At 44.7% G+C, this 25,982-nt stretch overlaps 1 protein-coding gene across 2 annotated transcripts in view; it reads left to right on the forward strand.

Moving 5' to 3' along the window:
- SMYD1 (SET and MYND domain containing 1) overlaps nt 1-25,982 on the forward strand; it is a 44,477-nt gene that overhangs the window by 12,964 nt on the left and 5,531 nt on the right. Inside the window, exons 2-7 of one of the 2 annotated variants that reach the window (XM_063131537.1) lie at nt 903-1,079; nt 8,755-8,968; nt 9,922-10,052; nt 13,321-13,359; nt 24,776-24,968; nt 25,424-25,516. In XM_063131537.1, the coding sequence (XP_062987607.1) occupies nt 903-1,079; nt 8,755-8,968; nt 9,922-10,052; nt 13,321-13,359; nt 24,776-24,968; nt 25,424-25,516 (847 nt within the window). The remainder of the gene's footprint in view (nt 1-902; nt 1,080-8,754; nt 8,969-9,921; nt 10,053-13,320; nt 13,360-24,775; nt 24,969-25,423; nt 25,517-25,982) is intronic. The other variant, XM_063131544.1, reaches the window with a different exon arrangement.

The following is a 25,982-nucleotide window of genomic DNA, read 5'->3' on the forward strand; positions in this document are numbered from 1 at the left end:
AATTGAAGCCTTCCCCTCTGGCAGAATGTTTCATAAAGCTCAATGGAACAGCACCATCTAGTGGTGAAATTAATCCCGCAATTATTTTAGATATCCAATTATCTCTGAGTGTTTTTTAAGCAAGATTTCTGGGGAGAAGGAGCAAGAAATGTCCTGGATGTTGACGGCATCATGTAAATGACCCCAGAAATTCCATGAGTGGCCAATCATGAGCGTGCCATAACTCTATATAGAATCAAAGAGTAGTAGAGTTGGAAGGGGCCTATAAGGCCATCGAGTCCACCCCACTGCTCAATGCAGGAATCCACCTTAACGCATACAATAAAACTTGAACAATATTTCCCCATCACGGTTGGATCATTGTGTTTCACATTGATTGTGAGCTGGGCTGGGCTTGACACATGAATCTATCCAGCACTAAAATATCTTGCACACGGCCTGTCTGATAGGGTGACCATATGAAAAGGAGGACAGGGCTCCTGTCTTTTTGTGTTGAGAAGAGAATTCAGCAGGTGTGATTTGTATGCATGCAGCACCTGGTGAAATTCCCTCTTTATCACAACATTTAAAGCTACAGGAGCTACACTAGACTGATCAGATACAAAAGAGGGAAGGGCTCCTGCAGCTTTAACTGTTATGATGAAGAGGGAATTTCACCAGGGCCTGCATGCATACAAATCACACCTGCTGAAATTCCCTTTTCTATACAACAACTGTTAAAGATACAGGAGCCCTGTCATCCTACTGTCTGAGAAAAACTTATCTTCCATTCTGTTCTTTGGGGCGGGGGGAGGGATCACTGGTCAGTTTGGGAGGCTGGCTGCTGTGGCATCTTGCCAAGTAAGCCTTAGAATGCACTTCCCATCATGCACTTCTCATGATGCCATTTCCCCCCTTTTCAGCCTCACTCACCTCGTCTGCCACACTTGCTTTAAACGGCATGCGAAACTCCACCGCTGTGGTCAGTGCAAGTTTGCCCACTACTGTGATCGGACCTGCCAGAAGGATGCCTGGGTGAACCACAAGAGCGAGTGCTCTGCCATCAAGAAGCATGGGAAAGCACCCAACGAGAATATCCGGTGAGTGGAATAGCTCTGGCTTAAGTGGCTGGCAAGGTTGACGTTGATGACGGTCTCAGAATTTGGTAGAACCCTCCCCTTATCAACCTGAGTTGTTTGCCTGTGGGCCTTGCCACACAAATAGAAGAGAGCAACTTCATGTATAATGTGATATTTATGAGAATCATAGAATCATAGAATAGAAGAGTTGGAAGGGGCCTCCAAGGCCATCGAGTCCAACCCCCTGCTCAATGCAGGAATCCACCCTAAAGCATCCCTGACAGATGGACGTTTTTATTTTTTTATTTCTTTTTATGACATTTGTATTCTACCCCATAATAAAAAGTCTTCTGGGTGACTTGCAATAAACCAGGGGTCCCTAAATATTTTAGGACCAGTAGGCATGGGTGGTATTTCGAGAGCATTGTGGGCGCACACTCACAGAATGGTTGCCATGGGAAGGGACTTGCCCATTAACAAAATGGCTGCCAGGGTGGGCGTGGCCAGTCAACAACACCCTTTTCTCATAAGGCAAGCTGGTGAGGCTACAAGTAAAGTATCTCGGCAAGGAAGCTGAGTACAAGACAGAGGTGGAATCCATGCCCCAAATGACAAATCACATATTTGTCCCCAGAGAGCACAACAAAATACTCAGTTTACAGAAGGCAAACTGGGGATGAAACTCATAACATTCCCCCCACCACACAGACATGCACCAAAAAGAAAGGAGCCAGGCAACGTGGGCTTAAAAAGTTCAGACAAAACACCATCTCGTTCCCCACTTCTCTATCCCCGACCCCCAGTATGCTCCCTATCTGCCCCCAGCTTACTTCAAACAAATCACTAGGCAGCAGCTGCCCTCTATTTCCACCCACCCACCCCTAAGAATGTCTCAGGGACCCATGTGGGGCTCAGAGGCATTCTTGGAAATAAAGATGGTGCTGGAAGCTCATGTGCTTCTCTTTGCAGCATGCCAGCCTCCCAGTTATTGTTATTTTTTAAAATTAAAAACAATCTTTTAAAAAATCGTGATAGTCAGGGAATGTGTCAGGCACCAAGGAAGTAGCCTGTGGGTACATTAGTGCCTACAGCCACCACCACATTGGGCCCCAGCAATGAACAAATGGAAACATAATTTAGATGCAAAACAAAAGACCGTAAAATCAAAAGCAGAAATACATACAACAATAAAATAAATACATCAAAACTCACAGCAACCCCAGAATTAAAGTATGGATTTTAAAACTGGTTATACCCATTCTGACCCTGACCTGGACATGGACACACAAAAGACAAGGGACCATTTAAGGGAGCCACTGGCACATTTTTATTTATTTATTTATTTCATTTCATTTCATTTCATTTCATTTCTATACCGCCCAATAGCTGAAGCTCTCTGGGCGATTCACAAAAATTAAAACCATGAAGAGCATAATAAAACCACCAACAATTTAAAAACACAAATACAAAATACAATATAAAAAGCACGACCAGGATAAAACCACACAGAAAAGATGGATATAGGTTAAAATATGAAATTAGAACAGCAGAATTTAAATTTAAGTTAAATTAGGTGTTAAAATACTGAGAAAATAAAAAGGTTTTCAACTGGCGACGAAAGGAAAACAATGTAGGTGCCAAGCAAATCTCTCTGGGGAGCTCGTTCCACAGCCGGGGTGCCACAGCAGAGAAAGCCCTCCTCCTAGTAGCCACATACAAGTGCTGGACTGGACCCTAATACCAAGTCGGGAGTCCAACACCCAGAAGACGCCTGCCTCACTCGAAGGCCCCCCTGATGCTACAACTCTGACCCAGATTCCACAGAGAGGCCAGTATCCTCTTCCCCAAGGACCTCACGCTCCACAGAGCCTTCTGTAACACAGGCCAGGCCCCCAATAAGAAATAGTAGGGAGGCGTTGGAGAGCTACTGCTCAGGCCACACGGTTCCCCCTTTAGGATTTTCCATTCCACAACAAGGGGTGGAGCCTCTGAGGGATAGTCAGGCCAGTGGAAGACAAGCACCTGTGCTCTGTCCAGGGTCCTGAAAGATGTCCCCCACGTCCCCAAATGCATGATCTTGCCTGTTCCTTCCCTCTCTCCAGCAGCCCCAGAATGGTTATTGGACCTGCTCCTCCCAACCCATCCATGAGCTTGGTCTCACCAAGATTAGACAGCACATTGGCACTGAGTAGTAGGAACTTATTTATTTATTTATTTATTTATTTATTTATTACATTTCTATACCGCCCAATAGCCGAAGCTCTCTGGGCGGTTCACAAAAATTAAAACCATGAAGAGCATAATAACAACCAACAAATTTAAAACACACATACGAAATACAGTATAAAAAGCACAACCAGAATAAAACCACAACAGCAAAAATCAATATTGGTTAAAATATGAGATTAAAACAGCAAAGTTTAAATTTAAGTTAAATTAGGTGTTAAAATACTGAAAAAATAAAAAGGTCTTCAGCTGGCGACGGAAAGAAAACAATGTAGGTGCCAAGCGAACCTCTCTGGGGAGCTCGTTCCAAAGCCGGGGTGCCACAGCAGAGAGAGCCCTCCTCCTAGTAGCCACCTACCTCACTTCCTTTGGCAGGGGCTCACGGAGAAGGACTCCTGTGGATGATCTTAAGGTCTGAGCAGGCACATATGGGAGGGGGCGTTCCTTCAAATAACCTGGCCCCAAACCATTTAGGGCTTTAAATGTTAATCCCCAATCACTTATTAATGAACTTTTTGAACACCTGCAAGGGAACAAGCTGTTTATAAAGGTGGACCTGTGAGGGTCGCACCACCTGGTGTGCATCTATGGCCTTGTCTTGACAAGGGGGTTGCCCTGGGGTGGATTTGCAGTGGCGGCAGGTCAGCTAAACGATACAGCCACCATCGTGAAGCCACCCAGGGGCAAACCCCCGAAGCTCTGCTTTAAAAAAGTCGGCTACATACTGCGACTTTTCCCTGTCAGCAAGGCGCAGAGGTTGCCTTGCTTCAGTGTTGCAACGGAGGCGTGTCCCAGCCAATAGCAACCCCTGATTGGTCGCCATGGCCGGACAGGGGGAGGGGGAAGGAGGGGGCAGACCAGCAAGCCGCGTGGCTGCTGGACCGCCTCCGCACTTCCCTGAACCTTGCAGAGCTTCCCAATATAAAGTAACAAATAAAATAAAAAATTTGCAGGGCACACCAGGAAAGTGGGAAAGTGGCGGTTCATCTCCACGCCTCTCTGGAATTGCCAATTGCGCAACTGCACAATCACAATCTTTTTTAAAAAACCACAACAACCTCAAAACACTGGTAAAAAAAAATGGGGCGAGGAGCTGACTTTCCCCTCCATGACTCCTTTTTTTTTGGGTGCTGGGAGGAGGAGGAGGAGAGAAACAATGGTTGGTGGTGCAGGAACACGGGGGTGCTGGGGTGGGGCAGCCCCATGAACCTCCAAAACCCACATTTGCGCTCCTTTCCATGGGTATTACCCTGGAGGAGCACTATTGCAGGATGTCAGATAGCGAGGCACCAATGTGACCTCGGATAGATACAGCCTAGGATAAGGCTGAATGGAAAACCATGTTCTGCACGTGGCATGGCTGTTCTGAGTACAACATAACGCTGTTTGGTCTATGCACAATCCTGGAAATGTCCAGATCTTTGTGAACAATGTCTTTCTGGACTGATTTGAGGTTGCTTCTTTAAACAACATTTTTGGTTTTTTTCTACAACTTGGAAGAACATGGCCATCATGAATACTTAATACCTTAACCTAGAATTGCTACAGAATCACCACCTCTATTCAACATTAGAGAAGTGTGCCTTTGACCAGGAAGAGATGGAATTCCTGGGGCACATGATGTCTCCCTTTAGACTTTTAATAGATCTCTGAAAGGTGAATAACCATCACTGAATGGGCTCTGCCCTTGGATATGCAAGGAATCCAGTATTTGTGGGGCAGGGGGGGTTGCCAACTTGTACTGCTTTGTCTGCAACTTCTCTTGTGTAATTTCATCATCATTGAACTCCTGAAAACGATGGCCCATGATCTCTGGAGTACTGCAATACTGGAGATGGTCAACCTACTAAGGAATGCCTTTACTTCCAGTCTCATTTCGGTCCATCATCCCTTTTAGGTCTAATCCAAGGCAACCATTTGTGGTGTAAACTGATGTATCAACTCAACTCAGGTTGTGGAGGGTGTCTTATCCCAATACTAAGGACCATACAGCCTCCCCCATCCACACCACTTCTACCCACAAACTGATCCCAGCCCTTTTTAGGTACAAGTCAAGAAGCTGCTCTTAATCTTTAAAGACCCAAAGAACTTGGGAGCCAGGTAGTCCATCTTCTCCCATGTGAACCTGTTCAAACACTGAGATGATTTTCAAAGGCCCTTCTCCAAGTCCCCTCCCCAAGCCTTTGGACGAGAGGTAGGGGATGGCTTGAAATGAGCCATTTAATCATGGTGCCCCAACACTAGAACATCCTCCTTAGGAAAGACTGCCTGGGTCTGAGTTTGATATCTTGGCGAAAACCCTTTTTATTCAACAAGCCATTCCAGATCTGTCCATCCCTTATGTTCAGTTTTTATATTGCTTAATTGCTTCTGCTCTACTGTGTTTTATATTAATTTTGTTTATTGTTTTAACTTATTTGTAAGCACCTCTGAGTACCTTTCAGAGAAAAGTAGTAAGATATAAATGCCTCAAATAACTATTGTTCGCCATTATGATGTCTCAGTGGATTTAAATTTTGTTTGCCAAGTGATCAGAAAATCACAGATGGTAGTAAAGGACATAAATAAAAAGAAGCTAGAGGATATTTTGGACTTTTCATTAAAAAAATCAATATCCATTTTAGGGTACTACCTTTGTTAGGTCAACTTAAAGATCACAAACCAGTGTGCTACTCCTAGAACTGTTGAGATGAAGAACCAAACAAACAATGGTTAGTCTCCCATTTTTAAAAAACCAAACCAAACCCCACATCCAGCTGCTACTGGGAGCCATCTCCAACCTTAAGTGAAACACACAGGTTCCTTTTTAGGTGCAAAAAGAAATAGAGAGAAAACAGACAGGTTTTATAGTAACGTTCATTGTGAGCATTGTTTTAGAAGAGATGCCTCTAATGCTAAACTGTGAAACAAGTAGATGTTTCAAAAGCTACTTGAGCAAGTTAATATTCTGGAAGAGTAAGAAAGCAAAGGAGGATCGCTTGGGCTCTATTCTGGAATTGCCATTTGCTCTCTGACAGATTTAGCCCCTTCACTTATCAAGCATCCTATTTATAGGAGCCGGGTAAAAATGCCCCATTGTGATACATGAGACAGGAAGGTATTGTGAGCTGCAATGGAAAGTATGCTTCCAGTCCTTCTGGAAGGTTGCCAACTATGAGTGTATTTGTAGAAAAAAAATAAGGCTGATTCTCCCCTTCTCAAAGCCATTTAAGAGAAGCTGCTTTGTTAGCAGCATCAGCCCTAGAGATTCTGTCACCCCATGTAGCCGCATCCTACAGTCCAAGAGGTGAACCCCAGCTGTTTATGAGCTGAGGATTCCATCCCTGAATCTTCTGCAAGGTTACAATAGATCTTGAGAATGGACTTCTCAGATTGTTCAGTGCTTCATTGCAGCCCATGTGACTGTCTCCTTTTGTAGCTAGGTTGTCCCACAAGCCACAGCATGGCATCCCCTCCCCACGTAGGCTGTGCCCACGAGAGCTTGCCTTGTGTTGTGCCTCTATAGCCTGTCCATACCCTTTGTTACTGCTCTGTCACAAGTTCAGTGGATGGACACAGACAAAGAGCCTCATAGAATTCCACCGGAAGGTGGCTACTTCCCAAAGGCTCTTCCTAAGGGGTTCCTTGCGCCACTGTGTTGGTGGCCATTTTGTGACACCCACAATTCTCCAGACCTAGTGTTATTCTGGGGCATTGGGGGAGGGGATGTCAGCAGATGCACACACATACATGGTGGTGGAGAACATGTGGCAAAATGGCCCTCTTTTTTGGGCAAGGGGCAAAAGAAATAATGTTCATATTTTCTCAGTAAAATATCTCCTTTTTAAAATATTTTTTTATTTGGATTTTATAACACATACAATAATCACACCTCATCAACTTAATATACCACAATAATGAAATTTAAAAAGAAGTTGTTGAGATAATATAATACTGTCTCGTGCACCCCACCCCTGGGACCCTTATTCTCCTTTCCAAAATTGCAATGTATCCTGCGACGGTTTACTCCCTTTCCCTTTTCCTAATACAAATTTAACAAATGGTCTCCAAATCTCATCAAAGTCATTTCGCTTCCACACTCCTCTCTTAACTTTAATACTACTCGTGAGTCTGTCATTAATAGCTATGTCCCAGACTTCTTTATACCATTCTTCTATTTGATAATCCCTTTGTCCCTTCCAATTCCTGGCAATTATTAATCTAGCTGCAGTTAATAAGTTGTTTATTAAGTCTTTACTATTTTGTGTACATTTAACCCCTTCATATATTGATAACAGTGCTGTCCTTGGCCCTATCTTTACCTTCCATCCCATTATATCATTTATCTCTTTAAATATAATTTGCCAAAACCTCTGAATAGCTTCACAAGTCCACCACATATGGAAATAAGTGCCTTTTTTCTGACATCCTCTCCAACAATATACAGAATACTTTTTATCCATTTGATGTAGTCTTACTGGTGTTAGATACCACCTCCATATCAATTTATTATAATTTTCCTTTATTCTTACTGACATAGTCTTTAATAAACGTTGGTTCCATATCTTTATTTATTTATTTATTTATTTATTTATTATTTTATTACATTTCTATGCCACCCAATAGCTGGAGCTCTCTGGGCGGTTCACAAAAATTAAAAACATTCAAAGTATAAAACAACAGTATAAAACCATACTATAAAATACAATATAAAAGCTCAACCAGATAAAAACAGCAGCAATGCAAAATTACAAATTTAAAACACCGAGTTAAAATTTATTTATAGACTGGAGCTCATTCCACAGCCGGGGTGCCACAGCAGAGAAGGCCCTGCTCCTCCTGGTAGCCACCTGCCTCACTTCCTTTGGCAGGGGCTCGTGGAGAAGGACCCCTGAGGATGACCTTAGGGTCCGGGCAGGTACATACGGGAGGAGGCGTTACTTCAGATAGCCTGACCGCAAGCTGTTTAGGGCTTTAAATGTCAATACCAGCACTTTGAATCGGGCCCAGACTTTTCCCACTCTTGACTACTCAACTGTCTTTCCATATCTTGGTCCCATGTCATTTTATAATGTTCATGTTGCTTTCCCATTCCCAGTAAAATATCCCCTGAGCAAGATCATCTGAGCTCTAAATGTTCCATACAAAAGCATAAAAGCTTCCCTTGGGAAAAACAACAACTATTTTCTTGTTTTAGGATTGGACAACGTTAGAGATGGGACAGGACAATAAAGAACAATGAGTCTTAACAAACTTCATGTTCAGGGTAAAACTTTGAATGCCAGATGCTGAAGCCCAACAAGAGGGAAGGCCGTTATGATCTGCATGTGAGCATATCGGAGGTATCTTGCTGGCCACATATGGGAAACAGGGTGGTATACTCTAAGGACATCACTATCCCACTCTTCAGAATATGAGAAAAGCAACCAGGTTTTGTGATTGGTTCTCACTAACGTGCAGTGGATAAATATATATATTTTTGGCCTGCTAGGTTGGCTGCCCGAATCATGTGGAGAATAGAGAAAGAAGGAGGAGGCCTGACAGAGGGCTGTTTAGTCTCCATTGACAACCTGCAGAACCACGTGGAACATTTTGGAGAGGAGGAGAAGAAGGAGCTGAGAATTGATGTGGAGAGTTTCCTGGAGTTCTGGCCACCTGAGAGCAAGCAGTTTGGCATGCAGTATATCTCTCACATATTGGGTGTGGTATGTCTGCCTAGTAACACAGGCCTGGGAGAATAAAGGAAGAACTATATATTAGTGGTGGAGAGCCATGGAGCCCAGTTTGTGGGCTCATATTGTGGGTGACCTCACTCATATTATGGGTGAGATTTTGGGCTGGCCTTGTCCCTGCACACTGTGCTCAACATCTAAGGTCCTCCTCTGAGTGCCTACTCCGAGGGAAGTTCGGAGGATGGCAACAAGGGAGAGGGCCTTTTCGGTGGTGGCCCCCTGACTGTGGAATGATCTCCTCGATGAGGCTTGCCTGGTGCCAACACTGTTATCTTTCAGGCGCCAGGTCAAGACTTTTCTCTTCTCCCAGGCATTTAACAACACTAAGTTTGTTTTCTAACGGACCCCCCAGATGATACTGTTGTTTTTATATTGTTGTTTTTATGTTTCTGATGATTCTTAAATTTTGTATACTTTTTTAATGTTTACTGTTTTTAACTTCTGTAAACCGCCCAGAGAGCTTTAGCTATGGGGCAGTATATAAATGTAATAAATAAATAAATATTCTCAAGTTTCAGGCAATGCAGTCAGGTAGCTTCGATGTCAGTGGAACAGTGAATCTGCTCCAGGTTTCAGTCAGAACCAGCCAGAACTCTAAAGAAGCACCATGGATAGCTCCGTAAAAGTTCTAATTGGTTCTGACTGATACCCGGATTCACTACCGCACTGACATAGAAGCCACCAGCCTCCACTGGTTTCAGGTGTCATCTCTATTGATTAGAATGGGAACATCTTCCAAATTTCAGACAAATAGGTGCAGAGGGATTTGTGTAAAGGAAGCCTTTAAAGTTTGCAGGGTTCCTTTCTGTTTTTGAAACACTATCTGGGAAATGGAGTCACCCCTGAGAATACAGACACTGGTTATCCCTAATCTAGAATACCCCATTTCCCCTAATCTGTTTTGCTCTTATATTTTGTGGGAGCAGATAAACTGCAATGGTTTCACCCTGAGTGACCAGCGGGGCCTGCAAGCCGTTGGCGTGGGCATTTTCCCCAACCTTTGCCTGGCAAATCATGACTGTTGGCCCAACTGTACCGTCATCTTTAACAACGGCAAGTAAGTATTTTCCTTCTCTGCAATTACACGATGGAGTAATGTCAGTTTGAGCTGAAAGATTGCCTGAATCTGTATATCAATGTATAGGAACTGCATAGAATACATTTTCAGAGAATTCTTAGTGTGAAGACTACAGCCATGGGTGTGAGTATTTCTGTTGGCTTATGGCATTTCAGTGGAGCCTGTTCTCTGATACTTCCCAGAAACAAAATGTGTTTAAAGATGGAAAAGGGTAGGATCCATATAAATGAATGGGAGCTGCCCGAGAGCATTACTGTGCAGGTTCCATTTATTCCATTGCAGTTGTTCCAGGAAACATCCTTCTGGCGTTTGCTCAAATTGAGTAATTTGGAGTATCTACAACCCTGCAGAACAATCTTGCATCTTGCCAATGTTAAAAATTGGTTAGTTTGATCATGTGTTCAGTGTACGTGATCTCTAAAATGAAGCTATCAAATTTTGGCCTTAAATACTTTGACTTGTATTTCCCCACAAAACCTGTTCAGTTAATTTCTAACACAATTTAGCTCCCTTTGAGTAGGCATTTCTGGTTTTGCAGGATTGCTGGTCATGCAAACTGATTACCTTTGCAAGATGAAAACCATGGGGAGCTCTATTCTTCCTAAAAACAGAGGTGTGGCACCAATCAGGCTGTTGAAGATTCTGCTGCTATAAATAATGCCCTGGGTCTCATGACAGATAGCAGGGTACAGCCATTACTGAAATGCCACCCTCAAACCCCCCATCACCACAGAAAACCCCTCCTCTCTTAACAGAGACTAGGCAAGAAGACGGCTGGCAAATAAACAGTGCTATCATCAAAATCTCTACAATAAAGTGGAAATTGCTTACACCTTCTTTTCTAGAAGGATATTTTTATTCCATTAAGAAATCTCAAAACAGACATACATACAAAATAATACTACAAAAAAGTGTGTCACAATATGAACAGAAAAGCAATGGAAAAAACATACTCATTCACAAAATAGATAAATATCAGATATCAAGTGCTGAATAAGGGCATTGAAAACAGCTTGATTTGACTTGGAAATTCATCTAATTACTGCTCTCAGAATATCTGTCCCTTCCAAATAGCAAGTTTAATGTGGGGGATCAAAATAAAACCCTGGCCCAGAAAGAGCACATCTGCACCATGGTGGTCATTCAGGCCCAGTGATCCTGAATGTTGTGTTTCTTGATGCAGATTCACACTGTCGACTGGGGCTGTTACTTGTGCACAGATAAAGCTGGATTAAACTGGACTGATCTGCTCTTTGAATAGCTTTGGGTATTGCAAATGTCTTGGATTTCCAGGTAGAAGAAAGGTGAAAACGAAGAAACACGATTACTTTAGTAATTAAATTTAAAGGAAAGTTCCATTATCACATACCTCATATTTTTCGACTTCACTGTTTTTATTTTTTGCTGTAGGAACGAAGGGGGTGAATCTACCCCTTTGACAATTATATAAAACACAGTGGGCCTGTTCAGACAACGACGTGCTAAGCCAGTTAGGCCTCTAACCCCTTTGTAGCAAATGGTTAGTGAGGGCCTTACTAGACCTACCTGGGAATCCGTGCTGGAGGAGCGGCGAGCCCGCGCTACAAGTAGTGCGGGCTGTCTCTCCAGTCCAGACATCAGATGCGATGGGCTGCAGGAAAGCCCCGTCGCGTCCTCTATTTTGTGTCTTCCTTAAAGGGCCGGGTGCGCAGGAGTGCACCATTGGCAAAGGTAGGGTTTTTTTTTTAAAAAAATAAAGGGTTCCCCGCTCCCCCACCCCGATTTCCCCACCCCCCGGCCGCGATCCCCCCCACTTGCCTGTGATTTCCGATTCCCCCCCGCCCGCCCGCAATCTCCGATCCCCCCCATCCCCTGCGATCTCTGATCCCCCCATCCCCTGCGATCTCCGATCCCCCCATCCCCCACGATCTCCGATTCCCCCCCATCACCCTGGCTCCGGTTTCCACCTCATTCCCCCCGGCTCCAGCTTCCCCCCCATCTCCCCACCTTGCCCTGATGGTCACAGCGCTGCAGCGGAGCACTGCGCGCCACCCGCCGCTTTTCCCGGCTACTTGCGAGTAAATGCAGTATCCGGGAAAAGCGATGGAAAGGGCAACATGCCCATGGTCTCGGGGTCAGCCCGAGACCGCGGAAAATACTGGGCCACAATTGGTGCCGGTTATCCCGGGCCAAGGGAGGGTTACCCCTGCCTGAGCCCGGGTTCCCCTGTGCATCATCTGGACGCACAGGGACCAGTCCGGGGCTCGCACTGGGCTACTCCATCGTCTAGCAAGGCCCTGAGAGTGTTTAAACTGTGGTTACGTAGCCACCATGATTAGGAATGGTTCACATGACATGCTAAGCCATAATGTTTAGCTCAAAATGCTTAACCCCCAAGACTTAGCATGTTGTCTGAACAGGGGCAGTAACTGATAGCTCTAAGGAAGTTGCTCACTGCATTCTCCCACCCCACCCTCACTGGCCCTCATGTTTTAACAGCAGCCTGATACAAAGCAAAGAAGCAGGGGAAGCTTTGCCTAGCAGGGAGCTACATTTCAGAGCAGAAGGAAGCTTTGCTTACTTAAATATCAGCAGGCTGCTATTGAAGGCACATTATTATTATTTGTTTCTACGCTACCTTTTAGGACAAATCCACACAAGACAGTTTATGATAAAAATATATATATTAAAAGCAAAGTATTTGAGCAGAGCATTCAACATTAATAAAAACAGCAATAAATAAAATGATTTAGAAAGAGCCAGTAATGAAACCAATAAAGCGCTTGGCAGAGTAAAAGTGCCCCGGGCGTGCTTAAAGAAAGGGACACGTCTACAGCCCACCAACACAACGGCCTTGTAAGCTATACAGGCGCGGATTGAGAGACTAGCTCTGGTGCCGATAAAAGTGATTAAAATCTTTAATAATTCTCGTCTGTGTCCAGAATGCTCGACGTTTCGGATTAAAAACAATCCTTCCTCAGGAGCTACAATCAATCAAATTAACACAGTTTTAAAACTTCTTTACAAAACCGAACTCACATGGGATACAACACCTATGGTATTCTCAACATTTCAATAGCCATCGGGGACGGTGTTCTGTCTTAGGACCCCCAGTCTGCCCTGCATTCTTCACTCCTGCCTTTGGTTTCAGCATGTTGCTTTAAAGCTGAATGCTACATAGTTACATACTAACTAAATGTATGGATTCCATTTGCTTTTTTATGTCTGTACCTCTTTAAAACTGCAGATGTCTGTTTTTTTCTTTCAGTCATGAGGCTGTAAGATCATTGTTCCACACCCAGATGAGGTGGGTTGGTCTTGAAAGCATAATATTCCCCCTTTGACCGCTACCCCTCTCATCCTGCATCCACACCAAAGTCCCACAGGGGATAATAACCTAAAGAAACATTTCACTGTTTCTACCACCTCTATGCAAAGTCCCACTAAACCCAACCCTTTATTTTGTAATCCCTGCATTTTGTAGTATATTACCAGTGGTGCAGCTAGGACTGGACCCTGGGGCCAAAGTCCAGGGCCCTGGAGCCCAGCAGGAGCCAATGAAAGCAGCAAGCCCCTTTTATTCATGTAGGCCTGGCAGTGCTGTGATTTAAGCGAGTTTAAGGTGCAAAATTGCTCATGTTCAGTATTTATTTCTTAAAAAACCAATCAAGGTTGGCAAATAGTATTGTTGTTGTTCTAACATATCAGGAATGTTCATTGTAGAGCATGGAATGGTGGTTGTGGGGGTATAAGAGAGATGTTTCTTATGTGTTTCATGACTGAAGTAATACACATGGCCATCTAAAGTCCCCCCCACCCCTACCTGCATAAGATCATAATGTGCAGAGTCCAAAATTACCTGGCTGCACCACTGTGTGTAACTGCACCACTTTAAAAGGGCAATATTAATGATGACAACCATCTCCCCTCCTTCTCTGACAAAACTGCCCACACTACTTAATGCCTGTTCCAACTTATCTTTCTGTCCTGCCCTTTTAGCAATCATGAATGACAGCATGAGAGTCTATCATGGTGGTCGTTGCAACCCAAGTAAATCCAACAAACCTTTTGTATCATTAGCAAATGTGATTGCCTGATACACTACATACTCTGATTTTGGCTGCATTGAATAAAATGGATTAAAATGCAAACATTTTGGCACTGCTAAAATGATGCACCAAATACTGGAACAGAACTGATTAAAATGGCAAAAGCTAGAGGTGTTGTGTTTGAGCAGTGCGATACCAGATGATGGATTAACTAGTTCCAGGCCACAGTGTGGCACCTGTTTTGATCTAATGGCTTCCAAGCAAAGATCAGTTTTCTTAGTGGGTTTGGGATAGAGTAGGTGTAGATTCCATGGGGACAATCCAGCCAAAGTTAAGTACCTTTTTATAACTATCAATGTTGATGAACTTTACATATTAACCCATAACACAATACATGTTAGCTTCCACTTATTTCAATGGGATTTGGAAGCCTATGGTTAATCATTCCATTGAAATGGGTTTGAGTGTGCTCATTTTTGTATTCCTCTGATATTTATTTTGTATTTAAGAAACAGGGTGTGTACAGATGTATCTAAAAACAGGGGCTGGCATGGTGTGTCCCCCCGCCCCCCGGGATCTGACTTCCTCCTGGCTTCACACTGCCGTCGGCAGACATATTTGCCCCTGCTGTGAACACGGAGGAAATTTTTTATTTTGGCCCTCCCCACATGCTTCAGGTGGGCTATTCACTTAAAGGAAACAACAACAACAACAACAACAACAAACAACAACAGTTTAAGCACAGGAGTGCTTGTATGTTTAAGAAGACAAGGGAGGTTCATGACATCAAAGTCACTAACCAATCTATGTTGTGCACTTAGTTCTGCTTCCAGCTTGCAGTACCAATTTCCCCTGAGCTGTGTTCTGGGAAGGAATGGGTACATTTGATCACAATGTGGCCAGTGGGCTTCCAGAGTACAGCAACCACTGGTTTTTCACTATGTTTGTATGCATTTTAATGATAAATCTGGTCATTCTTCATCACTTATTGGGGGCTTTCATTTTGAAAAGACTGGAGATTCAAAATAATGAATAACAGCTTCAGAATGTTCAAAGCACTTCACATCCTATACTGTCTCAGCAATCCTATAAGGTAGGTCAGCGTTATTATCATCTCCAATTTGCAGAAGGGGGCTGAGAGAGAGTGTGTGGTTTGCCAAAAACCACCTAGTACGTTTAGGGTGAGATTTGAACCAGGGACTTCCTGTTTCACTTTTCAGTCTCTTATGGTCTAACTACATATTACACAGTGGCAGAGTAGCACTCCCATTTTTTAAAGTATCAAAGCCACAGGTGTGTGTATGGGAAGAGAAGAGGGGAATAGGGTTGGGGCAGTGGCATTGATGGAACAGGAATTTAACCCTTTCCTCATGCTTTCCATAGGTGCAAATTGCAGCTTCAGGTGGGTGGTTTCAGTTGGGGAAATGGTGTGTTGTGTGTTGGGGCAGTTTAACCCCCACCTTCAACACTGCTGGGCTGATCCAATACATCCTCCCCAATATAGCTGCTTTAAAATAAAACATTAAAAGGTGGACGGTTCAGACACAGCTCTTCTGTGCAACATGCAGTTTGAGTCTTCGCTGCTACACTGCTTGAGATCACAAATATTATAATCACTGTAGTTTAAAAGGATACATCGTAGCTTTGGGAGTTTCATATTCAAAACAAGCAATTTCTCCCGATGTTGAAAGCTGAAATTATGCAGTGTTTGCTTCCTGGAATAACAATGATTTGTCATATTCAGTCTTGTTCTGCTTTAATTTGCATGCAGGTTCTTTTTGTTTACTTTGGGCAAGGGGTGTCTGGTAGAGGATTGGATAAGGCATGAGAGCTATGGAAACTTTCTGGGGTTTTCTGAACATCCCTAGCAAACACTTGCAATATTCTTTGGGATTTGTTTTACTATTTGCCAGAAATGTTCTAAAAAAAAATAGATGGCTTCAAGGAAAGCAGAGGGTTATTCGTTCATCTCTAATACAAGCCAAGAAAGCTTCTACTCCTTGATTCAGCTGGTTGTCTAAGATGCCCCTTTATGGAAGATAAGGCATGGTTGATAGCTTCTTGAAACCAGGGGCGTGTCCACACCATAGGGTGTAGAGGGAGGGAGGGGGAAAGGATCATGGACTTACTGGTTTCCACAATCCTCCCCAGCTTCTTGACGGCTACGCGGTGTCCCGGAAGGATGTCAAGGACGCCATTTTTTTTTCTGAAGAGGGAGGAGGAGCTCAACAGCACTCCTCTGCAAAAATTTTTTTTTTTAAAAAAAAGCCTCGGTCCCACCCCCCACCCCCAATGGGCGAGGTTCGCCCCCGTGCAGCTCCGTGCCCATTTTACGGTCCCTGCTACATGTGGGGATGACAGGAGGATCCAGGAGCAGTGGCCACATGGCCTACACTCCGTGGGATGGTCCCGGGATTGTGGAAAAGTCAGATTTTCCGTGGTTTCCTATATACCGGGGAAAGTCTTTGGTTGTCCTGGGTTGTCATTTGGAGGATTCAAGGACTACCCCAGGATATAGGGCTAGTGTAGACATGCCCCAAGAGTCTTCACAACTGATATTAAGAGCACATTAATGTCTCTTTAAATGTGTGTGTGTGTGCGTGTGCACGCGCGAGCATTTTTAATTGTAGATAGAATTAATGTGGCATGAAAAGAAACTCCCTTTTAAGTAAATTAATTGGTGTTTTCTACTAGAAAGCTGTGACTGAATTTGAGTGCTCTCTGGCAGATGTGTATTGTCTTGTTTCTGTAAATAGATCTGACCGTAAAGATGTGCATCGTTGGTCTTCCAATCAGTGACTAATGAATTGTTCTGGGCCAGCATTGTTGAAACTAAGCTGGTAAAGATCTGATCAGTGCCTGTATGGGAGCTTCATGCAAGCTGCTTGGAGCTTTTCAAAGGAAAGCAGATTATTTCAGCATAAAACTTTCTTTTTTTAAAAAAAAAATCTTTGCATGCAGCATTCTTGGAAGGACTGCTGCTGAAAATATTTATGTTCAAATATTTATAACTGGGTTGGTTGGACATCACTCTGCCAACTTGGGGAATTCCCAAACCTAAATTTTCCTTAATGAAATTGCCATAGAGGAGGAGAAGGTTGGAATAGTAGCATCAATGGGACTTTGCAGTAACCCACTGATGTACTTGAAATTGAAATCTTTACTTTGCAAATATTTCAAAATACATTCTTGCTTATGGATGATACATGTTTGTGTTCGTATTTTTCTACATGTTCAGCCTTTGAGGAATGAAAATAACAGCCTAAATGCTGGTACTCCCATCAGGACAATTTCACATATGTTATCCCAGGCCTAGTTCAGCTGATCTAGAGAATAACCTAAAGGCTCATAGATTCAACTTCTCAAACTAAAAGCGTCTGTTCCTGAGCAATGCATGAATGGGGGGGGGGCACCTGTGAAACCATGTGCAAGCAATTCTGAGCTCCTTGAGGAGCAGCTGGGTACTAATATAATAAACAAATGGTCTCCTTCTGGTGGTCTCCTTCTGGTGGACCTCTTGCCCAACCCTACAAAGAGGTGTGGCATTGTTTCAATTATTTACCATATAATTCAGCTGATGATCCAGATATTGCTGGAGCCATGTGGAGCTCTAACTATATGTGGGGTGACCATATGAAAAGGAGGACAGGGCTCCTGCAGTTTCAACTGTTGTGATGAAGAGGGAATTTCACCAGGTGCTGCATGCATACAAATGACACCTGCTAAAATTCCCTGTTCAATACAACTGTTAAAGATACAGGAGCCCTGTCCTCCTTTCCATATGGTCACCCTAAATTTTGAGCCCTTGTACTTGTGAGAACTTACTCAAAACCAGGCAATGCGTGCTGAAATCTTAGAGGTTGCTGAATAGGATTTCTCACATGCAGTACTTTATATGGATTTGTGGCTTTCCCCATGACTAGCAGAAGCCAGAAAAGCATATAGAAAAACAATGCACTATAATAATGCAAAATGAGGAAAGGAAAGGAACCTCTCGTGCAAGCACTTGGAAAGTAGCGGGGTGGTCACAGTTCTTCTTCGTGGTCTCTGTGCATCACACATATGGGCTCTGCGCCTGCGCGAAGCCCCGCTTCGGGAATCTTCTATAGCTAAGAGGCATTTTGGGCGGGAACCCCTCCCCCTCTACTGCGCATATGCAGAGGGGTTCCCGCCCAGATTCCCTCAGTTCTTCTGAGACCGTCTTACTGACAGCCTCGTTGAGAACGCTTCCGTTATATTAAAGATTATAGTTAAGACTTACCTTTTTTCTTCTCTTCTCTCTGATTACCTTCTTTGCCTTCCACTGTTTCTTCCTAAAAAAAAAAAAGTTATTTCTTCAAACTTTACCTCAAAATATCTTTCCTTCTTAACCTTGTCCGCATGGGCCCCAAGGCCCCGTTTAAAAAGTGTGCCCGCTGTGGCACGAAGCTACCTCCTTCCGACGGACACAACTTTTGTGTGATTTGCTTAGGAGAAGGGCACAAAGTGGACGTTTGCCCCCATTGTCAGGCTTTCTCCAAACTAACGAGACGCCACAGAGCGGACAAACTAAGGGCTGAGCTGTGGGAAAGGGCACTTAGAGCAGTGGACAAACCTGCTATGGCACAAGAAGAGCCGTTCGTGCCTCCAGCTCCCATCCAGCTGACAACAAGTCGAGCTGACCGGCCCCGACAGGACACCCCTGCTACCCCAGGGCATACCTTAGCTACCTCAGTAGCCAAAAAGTTGGCTACTGAGAACGCCAAAGTCTTCTGACAAGACGAAACATAAGAAGAAATCTAAAACTCAGGGCACGATATCGAAAGAAGACTGTCGACGTCGATACAGCCTTCTGTATTAGCACCGCAACCGACACCCCATCGGGTAACTACCCAATCGGCTCCAATAGCCGACCGCATAACGACAGCTTCGTTATCGGAAGGAGAAATCAGGGACTCATCATCTGCCCGTAACACAGACCTGGTTCCGCTACCAACAGGCCAAACGATCGCCCCACCATCGATCGACTTACCTGTCTCAGACCATCGTAGACCCGAATATCGAGATCGGATATCGAGCCGCTGTCGATCTCCAGAGTCGGTCCGATCGTTTGACTCTCGATATCGTGAATCCGACTCTTACTACCATCGAGGACAACATCGATCCAGATCTCCTATAAGAGATTGGGAGAGAGAATCGCAGTGGTCATTACCCCCTAGACATTCATACCATTATGCGGACTGGCGCGAACTTGAAGACCGATATTGAAGATCACCGACTCGATGTCGACCTTCGGCATCATTATCAGCACCCGAACCAACTGTGAGCATACGCGCAAATCAAGTGACAAGACAAGACGAGGATATAACAAGACAGTCACGACCTGTAGAAACAACCCATCAAGCTCAGCAGATGGAAATTCAAACTATTCAAATCCCATCCTCTCCACAATTAGTGGAGGACTACTGCTCCGATTCGATATCAATAGCTTCAGTAGCACCATCCTTACCATCACCCGACTCGATAGTCGAGTCACAAGGAGCTGTCTCGCCGTCAGAGGGACTGGGACACTTTGCCGACATTGTACAAAGAATGGCGCAGTCCCTAGGCATTGGAACGAGGCAGGATTTAGAAAAACTGACAGACCCAGTGTTCGAAGCTATATACACCGAAGCTACAACGTTGGTAGCTATACCCTTTCTCCCGACGTTGACTAAAACTGTCAAAGAACACTGGAAAGACCCCGCAACACTTCAACCTTCCTCAAAGCGGCTCGATAATATGTATAGTTTTTGAGAAGGATGCAGAATTTTTATTCACGCATCCCCAACCAAACTCAATAATAGTCGAGTCAGCCCAAGGATGCTCCCAAAGGGTGCACACAGCACCAGTCGATAGAGAGGGAAAGCGCTTAGACCTGATGGGACGTAGACTTTATTCCACAGCATCTTTAAGTCTAAAAATAGCCAATTACCAGGCTACAATGTCAAGATACCAGCTCTTTCTCTGGGAAAAGATGATGTCGCTGTGTGAGAACCTAGGAGAGGACCACAGAGAGCTCGCTAGAGTATTCCATGCTGAGGCTACACATATGGCACGCCAACAAATCGCAATGGCTAAACATCAGTCAGATTGCGGGGCGAAAACAATGGTCGGTTCAGTGGCATTACGTAGGCACGCCTGGCTCAGGTCTGCAAGCCTTTCGCAGAAAGCCAGAACGCGCATAGAAAGCCTCCCATTCGATGGCGTAGGCCTCTTCAATTCGAGTACCAATGAGGCAATGGATACTGTGCATAAAGCCAGAATGACTGCCAGGAAAATGGGAATTGGAGTAGGACAACAAGCACAATACTACAAGCCAAAGAAGTGGTACAATGGACCCAATGGACCCAATGTACCACGATACCAACCTGATAGACAACAACCCAGGCAGCTACCAGCACTACAGCAAGGAAAGAGACAATTTCCAGCCTCAAAACAAAAATTTCAACGCCGAAGACCGGACTACCAACAAAACCGGCATCTTTGACTCAATCATTTCCCGCGTCACGAACACCCCCTTCGGCAATCGCCTCTCAACATCAATCGAGGCATGGTCCCAGATAACATCAGACAAATGGGTTCTGTCGATAATCGAGGGGGGTTACAGAATAGAATTCGACTCCCTACCACCAACAGGGCACCAAAAAAGAACAACACCATCAACACCACTACAAGAGGAGGTCCGCTCGCTTTTAAAGAAGGGAGCCATTCAACCAGTACCGAAACAACAACTAAACTGGGGTTTTTACTCCCGATATTTCACAGTTCCGAAGAGCGACGGAGGAATTCGTCCCATATTAGATCTAAGGGATGTAAATTTCTACATTACCCCAAAAAAGTTTCGGATGGTCTCCCTCCCCACTATACTACCGCTACTCACAATGCACTCTTGGTTTGCATCCATCGACCTAAAGGATGCTTATTTCCATATAGCTATCCATCACGACAGTCAACGTTACCTTCGCTTCATCATCGGCAATCAAGCCTTCCAATATCAAGTGTTGCCCTTCGGTCTATCGACAGCACCAAGAGTTTTCACAAAGTGTATTGCAACAGTTTGTGCCCATCTCAGGAACCAGGGTATTCAGATCCACCCTTATATAGACGACTGGCTACTGGTAGCAGAATCGAAACAAACCCTTCGACATCACATTCGCTATGTTCAGGACCTCTTACTTCGACTAGGTCTCCTAGTAAATACAGAAAAATCAGTTCTCTCTCCAACCAGAACAATAAAGTATATAGGAGCTATCCTAAACTCAGACACTACCAAGGCATACCTTCCTGTAGACAGATCAAATATCATAAGAACTCTAACAGCCCAAGTAATGAAACAGCATACCATAACTGCTTATACAGTACAAAGACTGTTAGGTTTGATGGCATCAACCACCATGATGGTACCGTTTGCGAGACTCAAGATGAGAACCCTGCAAATGTGGTTCAACAAACGATTCAATCCCGTGATGAACGCCAGACATACTATCCTGACCTTGTCACCAAATGTCACAAAATCCTTGAAGTGGTGGACGAACAGCCACAATCTAACAAGAGGGGTGCCCTTCCAACCCTCCACTCCAACCAGGTCAATTACAACAGATGCCTCCCTTGACGGTTGGGGAGCCCATCTCGACTCCTTGGCAGTGCAAGGAACCTGGACAACAAAAGAAAGGACAAAACACATCAACTATCTTGAGCTGTTAGCAGTTCAGAAAGCCCTCAGGGCATTCGAGACAGAAATATCCAACCACCATATTCAAATAACGTCAGACAACTCAACAGTTGTATTCTATCTCAACAAGCAGGGGGGAACGAAATCCCCACCGCTGATAAAACTTACCATCCATATATGGGAGTGGTGCATTTGACGTCGGATATTCATCATGGCAGTCCATATAGCTGGACAGGACAACCAACTAGCAGACACCCTCAGCAGGCATGCATCAGTAGTCCACGAATGGAGGATCCATCCCACGATCATCAAAGAAATTTTTTGGATCTGGGGGAAACCACAAATAGACCTCTTCGCAACGGAAGACAACACAGTTTGCAACCTGTTCTGCAGCAGGGCAGGGATAGGAGACGGATCGCTAGGAGACGCGTTCCTCTACAAATGGAACCACTCCTTCCTATACATATTCCCTCCATTTCCCCTAATAACAAGGACACTAGCCAAAATAATCCAAGACAACGCAAACTGCATAATTCTGACACCCTGGTGGCCCAGGCAGAATTGGTTCACGACATTGCTGAACAGGGCGCGGGGTCTTTATGCGAAGCTGCCCACCTTCTCTTTCAGCACCAAGGCCAAGTACATCACCCAGATCTACATACACTCCACATGACAGCATGGAGGTTAATCCCTCAATATCGGACGTTAATCTAGCAGCCAAAATAAAGACAGTTCTAGATGCAGCACTAAAACCTTCTACAAGGCTGAACTACAATAGGAAGTGGTCTGCATTCAATTCCTTTGCATTGGAAAAACATTTCCCTCCCAAAACTTGTTTGGTTAATCAGATCCTGTCGTTTTTATTGTTTTTAGTTGACAGGGGCCTGAAAGTTTCTTCTTTAAAAGTGTATCTAGCAGCAATCTCTTATTCCCATGATTGCATTGATGGTTTCAGGGTTTTTTCACACCCAACAGTTAAATGTTTCTTAAAGGGTTTATCTAACTTAAACCCACCAGTAAGAATTTTTTTGCCTTCCTGGAGCCTCTCAGTAGTACTGCGTGCACTATCAAGGCCGCCTTTCGAGCCACTGGCAACCACAGACTTACGTCTTTTGACGTTGAAGGTCGCGTTTTTAGTAGCAATCACATCTGCAAGACGAGCTAGCGAGCTGGCTGCACTAAGAATAGATGAGCCTTACCTGGTGTTCCACCTGGATAAAGTGGTACTGCGTCCTGATATACAATTCTTGCCTAAAGTAGTGTTGGCTTTCCATGTCAACCAAGACATTGTATTGCCAGCTTTCTTTCCCTCTCCTTCAACTACTCTGGAAAGGACCTTACATTCACTAGACGTAAGGAGAGCTTTGGCTTTTTATAAAGACCGCACTGCTCCGTTTCGAAAATCGCAACGTTTATTCGTTTGCCATGGAGAAAACAAGAAGGGTCAGCCTGTGTCATCTCAAAGGCTCTCCTCTTGGCTGGTCCAGTGCATTACTCTGGCATACCAGCTACAGAGATTGGAACCCCCAACATCGATCAAGGGGCATTCCACCAGAGCTGTCTCCACATCGTCTGCCTTCCATCGTGGCATCACCGTCCCAGAAATATGCAAGGCAGCAACGTGGGCTCGACCAATGACGTTTGTGTCACACTACAAACTGGATGTCAGGTCGAGATCAGACTGCTCCTTTGGCAGGGCAGTATTATCATCTGTATTCACCTAAGGACACCAACCCTCCTCCGGTGAGTAAAGCTTGCTAATCGCCCATATGTGTGATGCACAGAGACCACGAAGAAGAAGGACAGGTTGCTTACCTGTAAGTGTAGTTCTTCGAGTGGTCATCTGTGCAGTCACACAACCCACCCACCATACTCCCCTCTTGGTGTCCATCAAATGTTACTAATGCTTATCAAGTAGTTTTTTCAGATACACCTAAAGGTATCCATATTCCTCAGACGAGGCCTACAGGTCTCAGAAGAACTGAGGGAATCTGGGTGGGAGCCCCTCTGCATATGCGCAGTAGAGGGGGAGGGGTTCCCGCCCAAAATGCCTCTTAGCTATAGAAGATTCTTGAAGCGGGGCTTCGCGCAGGCGCAGAGCCCATATGTGTGACTGCACAGATGACCACTCGAAGAACCACAGTTACAGGTAAGCAACCTGTCCTTACCTTTCCCCCAGCTAGCTGGGTACTCATTTTACTGACCTTGGAAGGATGGAAGGCTGAGTCGACCTGAGCCGGCTGCCTGAGAACCAGCTTCCGCTGGGATCGAACTCAGGCCGTTGGGGGAGTTTCGGCTGCAGTAACTGCCGCTTACCACTCTGCGCCACATGAGGCTCTGCAAAATAAGAGAGGCCATTAAAAAAATCCTGGATTTGCATCTATTTATACAGGTTGTCAAATCCAGCTTTTCTCGTTGCAAGAGTGAGCCTGATGTAGAATTTTGATTTTGTGCAGAAGATGCACAGCTCTGGAAAGCATCCTCTTAAGCCTAGACATCATCTAAAGAAGACGGGTCCTTTTTGTCAGTGGCCAGTGTTGTTTATCTTGTGCTGCCCCTTCTCATGTTTGAAACCAGATAAAGGCATGTGCAAATCAGCAAAACATGAGCCGAATTTCGCTGAATTCCATCTCGAAACTTATTCTGAGTCTGTATAAGATTGCGAGCTTTGTTTCTGTGTGTATTTTAATGCATATTTTTCCCAAATGTACACATCATTGGTGCACATATTTGAAATGTACACATTCTCCTCCCATTTATTAAAGAGTATTTGTACACATTTTTCAAAAAAACATGCATTTTTATGCACATTTTTCAAATGTTTACAAGATGTCAAATGCATTTTTTGGGGATTTGCAAAGCTCATAAATGTATGGATTTTGATCACAGATTGCATCTGACTCCGTGTTTGGTCCAGAAGGTGCAAACAGGGTAAATCCTAATCAAAAATGAACTGAAACAAATTTCTCATAAATCTCTAGGATAGAGCTGCGTGCATTGGGTAAGATCTCTGTAGGGGAAGAGCTGACGGTTTCCTATGTAGACTTCCTCAACGTCAGTGAAGATAGGAAGCAGCTGTTGAAAAAGCAGTATTATTTTGACTGTACCTGCGAGCACTGTCAAAAAGGAATCAAGGATGATCTGATGTTGGCTGTGAAAGAAGGGAATGAGAAGGTATGTGGCTGACAGTGAAGGCAAGGTTGATTCCTGGACATTTCCAAATGTGAACCTCAGGGGTATGCATCCAATTTCAATCAAAAATCCAACAAGAAAGTGCCAAAATGCAGTCTACTAGTTTTCTGTAAGTGTCCCTGAGCATAGTTAAGCAAGATGTTTTGCAGGGAACCTTGTCCACCATTATGTATCCTTTTGTTGAGAAACCCTTGATGAGCTTCCAAGGAAACCAATGGTTCCCCATTGGCCGTGGTAGCTGGGGATGGTGGGAGAGAGTGCCAGTTTGGGGAAGGTTGCTGTATATAATTGATCCCACTCATGTTGGTCATATTTTTCCTGACATTTTGCAAATAAAAGGGTAACTGGGCTTGCGAACTAGATGTTTTTTTGTGGGGGTGGACTGATGGGGCAAGAGAAACCAGCATAGTTCCATTGTTTCATCTTGCCTCTTGCAGCCATCTCAGGAAGCGGTGAAGGACACCATCCAGTTCTCCAAGGACACCATGGAAAAAATTGAGACAGCCCGTTCAGAAGGGATATACCATGAGGTAAGTCACAGAAGGCCTGATCCTCTGCTTGCTCCCACTTCCTAATGTTTTGAGGGGGTATAGAAAGGGCCGATGCCAGACTATTTTGCACCCTAGGCAAGGCGAGCTACTTGCATCCCCCCCAAATTGCCCTTAAAGGTCCACAGGATCTGTCCCTAGAATCTGACATGGGGAGAAGAGGGGAAAAGACGCGGTTGAGAGGCAGAAGTTTGGAGGACGTCTTGGCAAGAGCGGCGCATATTAAGCTGTGGGGGGTAGGCAGAGGGGGACTCCGGGCGACGCGGAGCCTCTCCTTGCTTGTTTCGCCCTCCCAGCCAGGGAGGCGGCCCACCCTGGGGTGGGGGGCTCAGGAGCGCCAGCACGGTACCTTCTCCGCCAGTCCAGCCATCCCACGGCACGCCACTCCCAGCTCCAGCGGAGGCTTCCTGCCTGCCAAGCAGACTTGCCGAGCAGGTCCCTGCGGTTG

This window comes from Elgaria multicarinata, chromosome 1 (assembly GCF_023053635.1).
Source record: "Elgaria multicarinata webbii isolate HBS135686 ecotype San Diego chromosome 1, rElgMul1.1.pri, whole genome shotgun sequence".
Classification (NCBI taxonomy): Eukaryota; Metazoa; Chordata; class Lepidosauria; order Squamata; family Anguidae; genus Elgaria; species Elgaria multicarinata.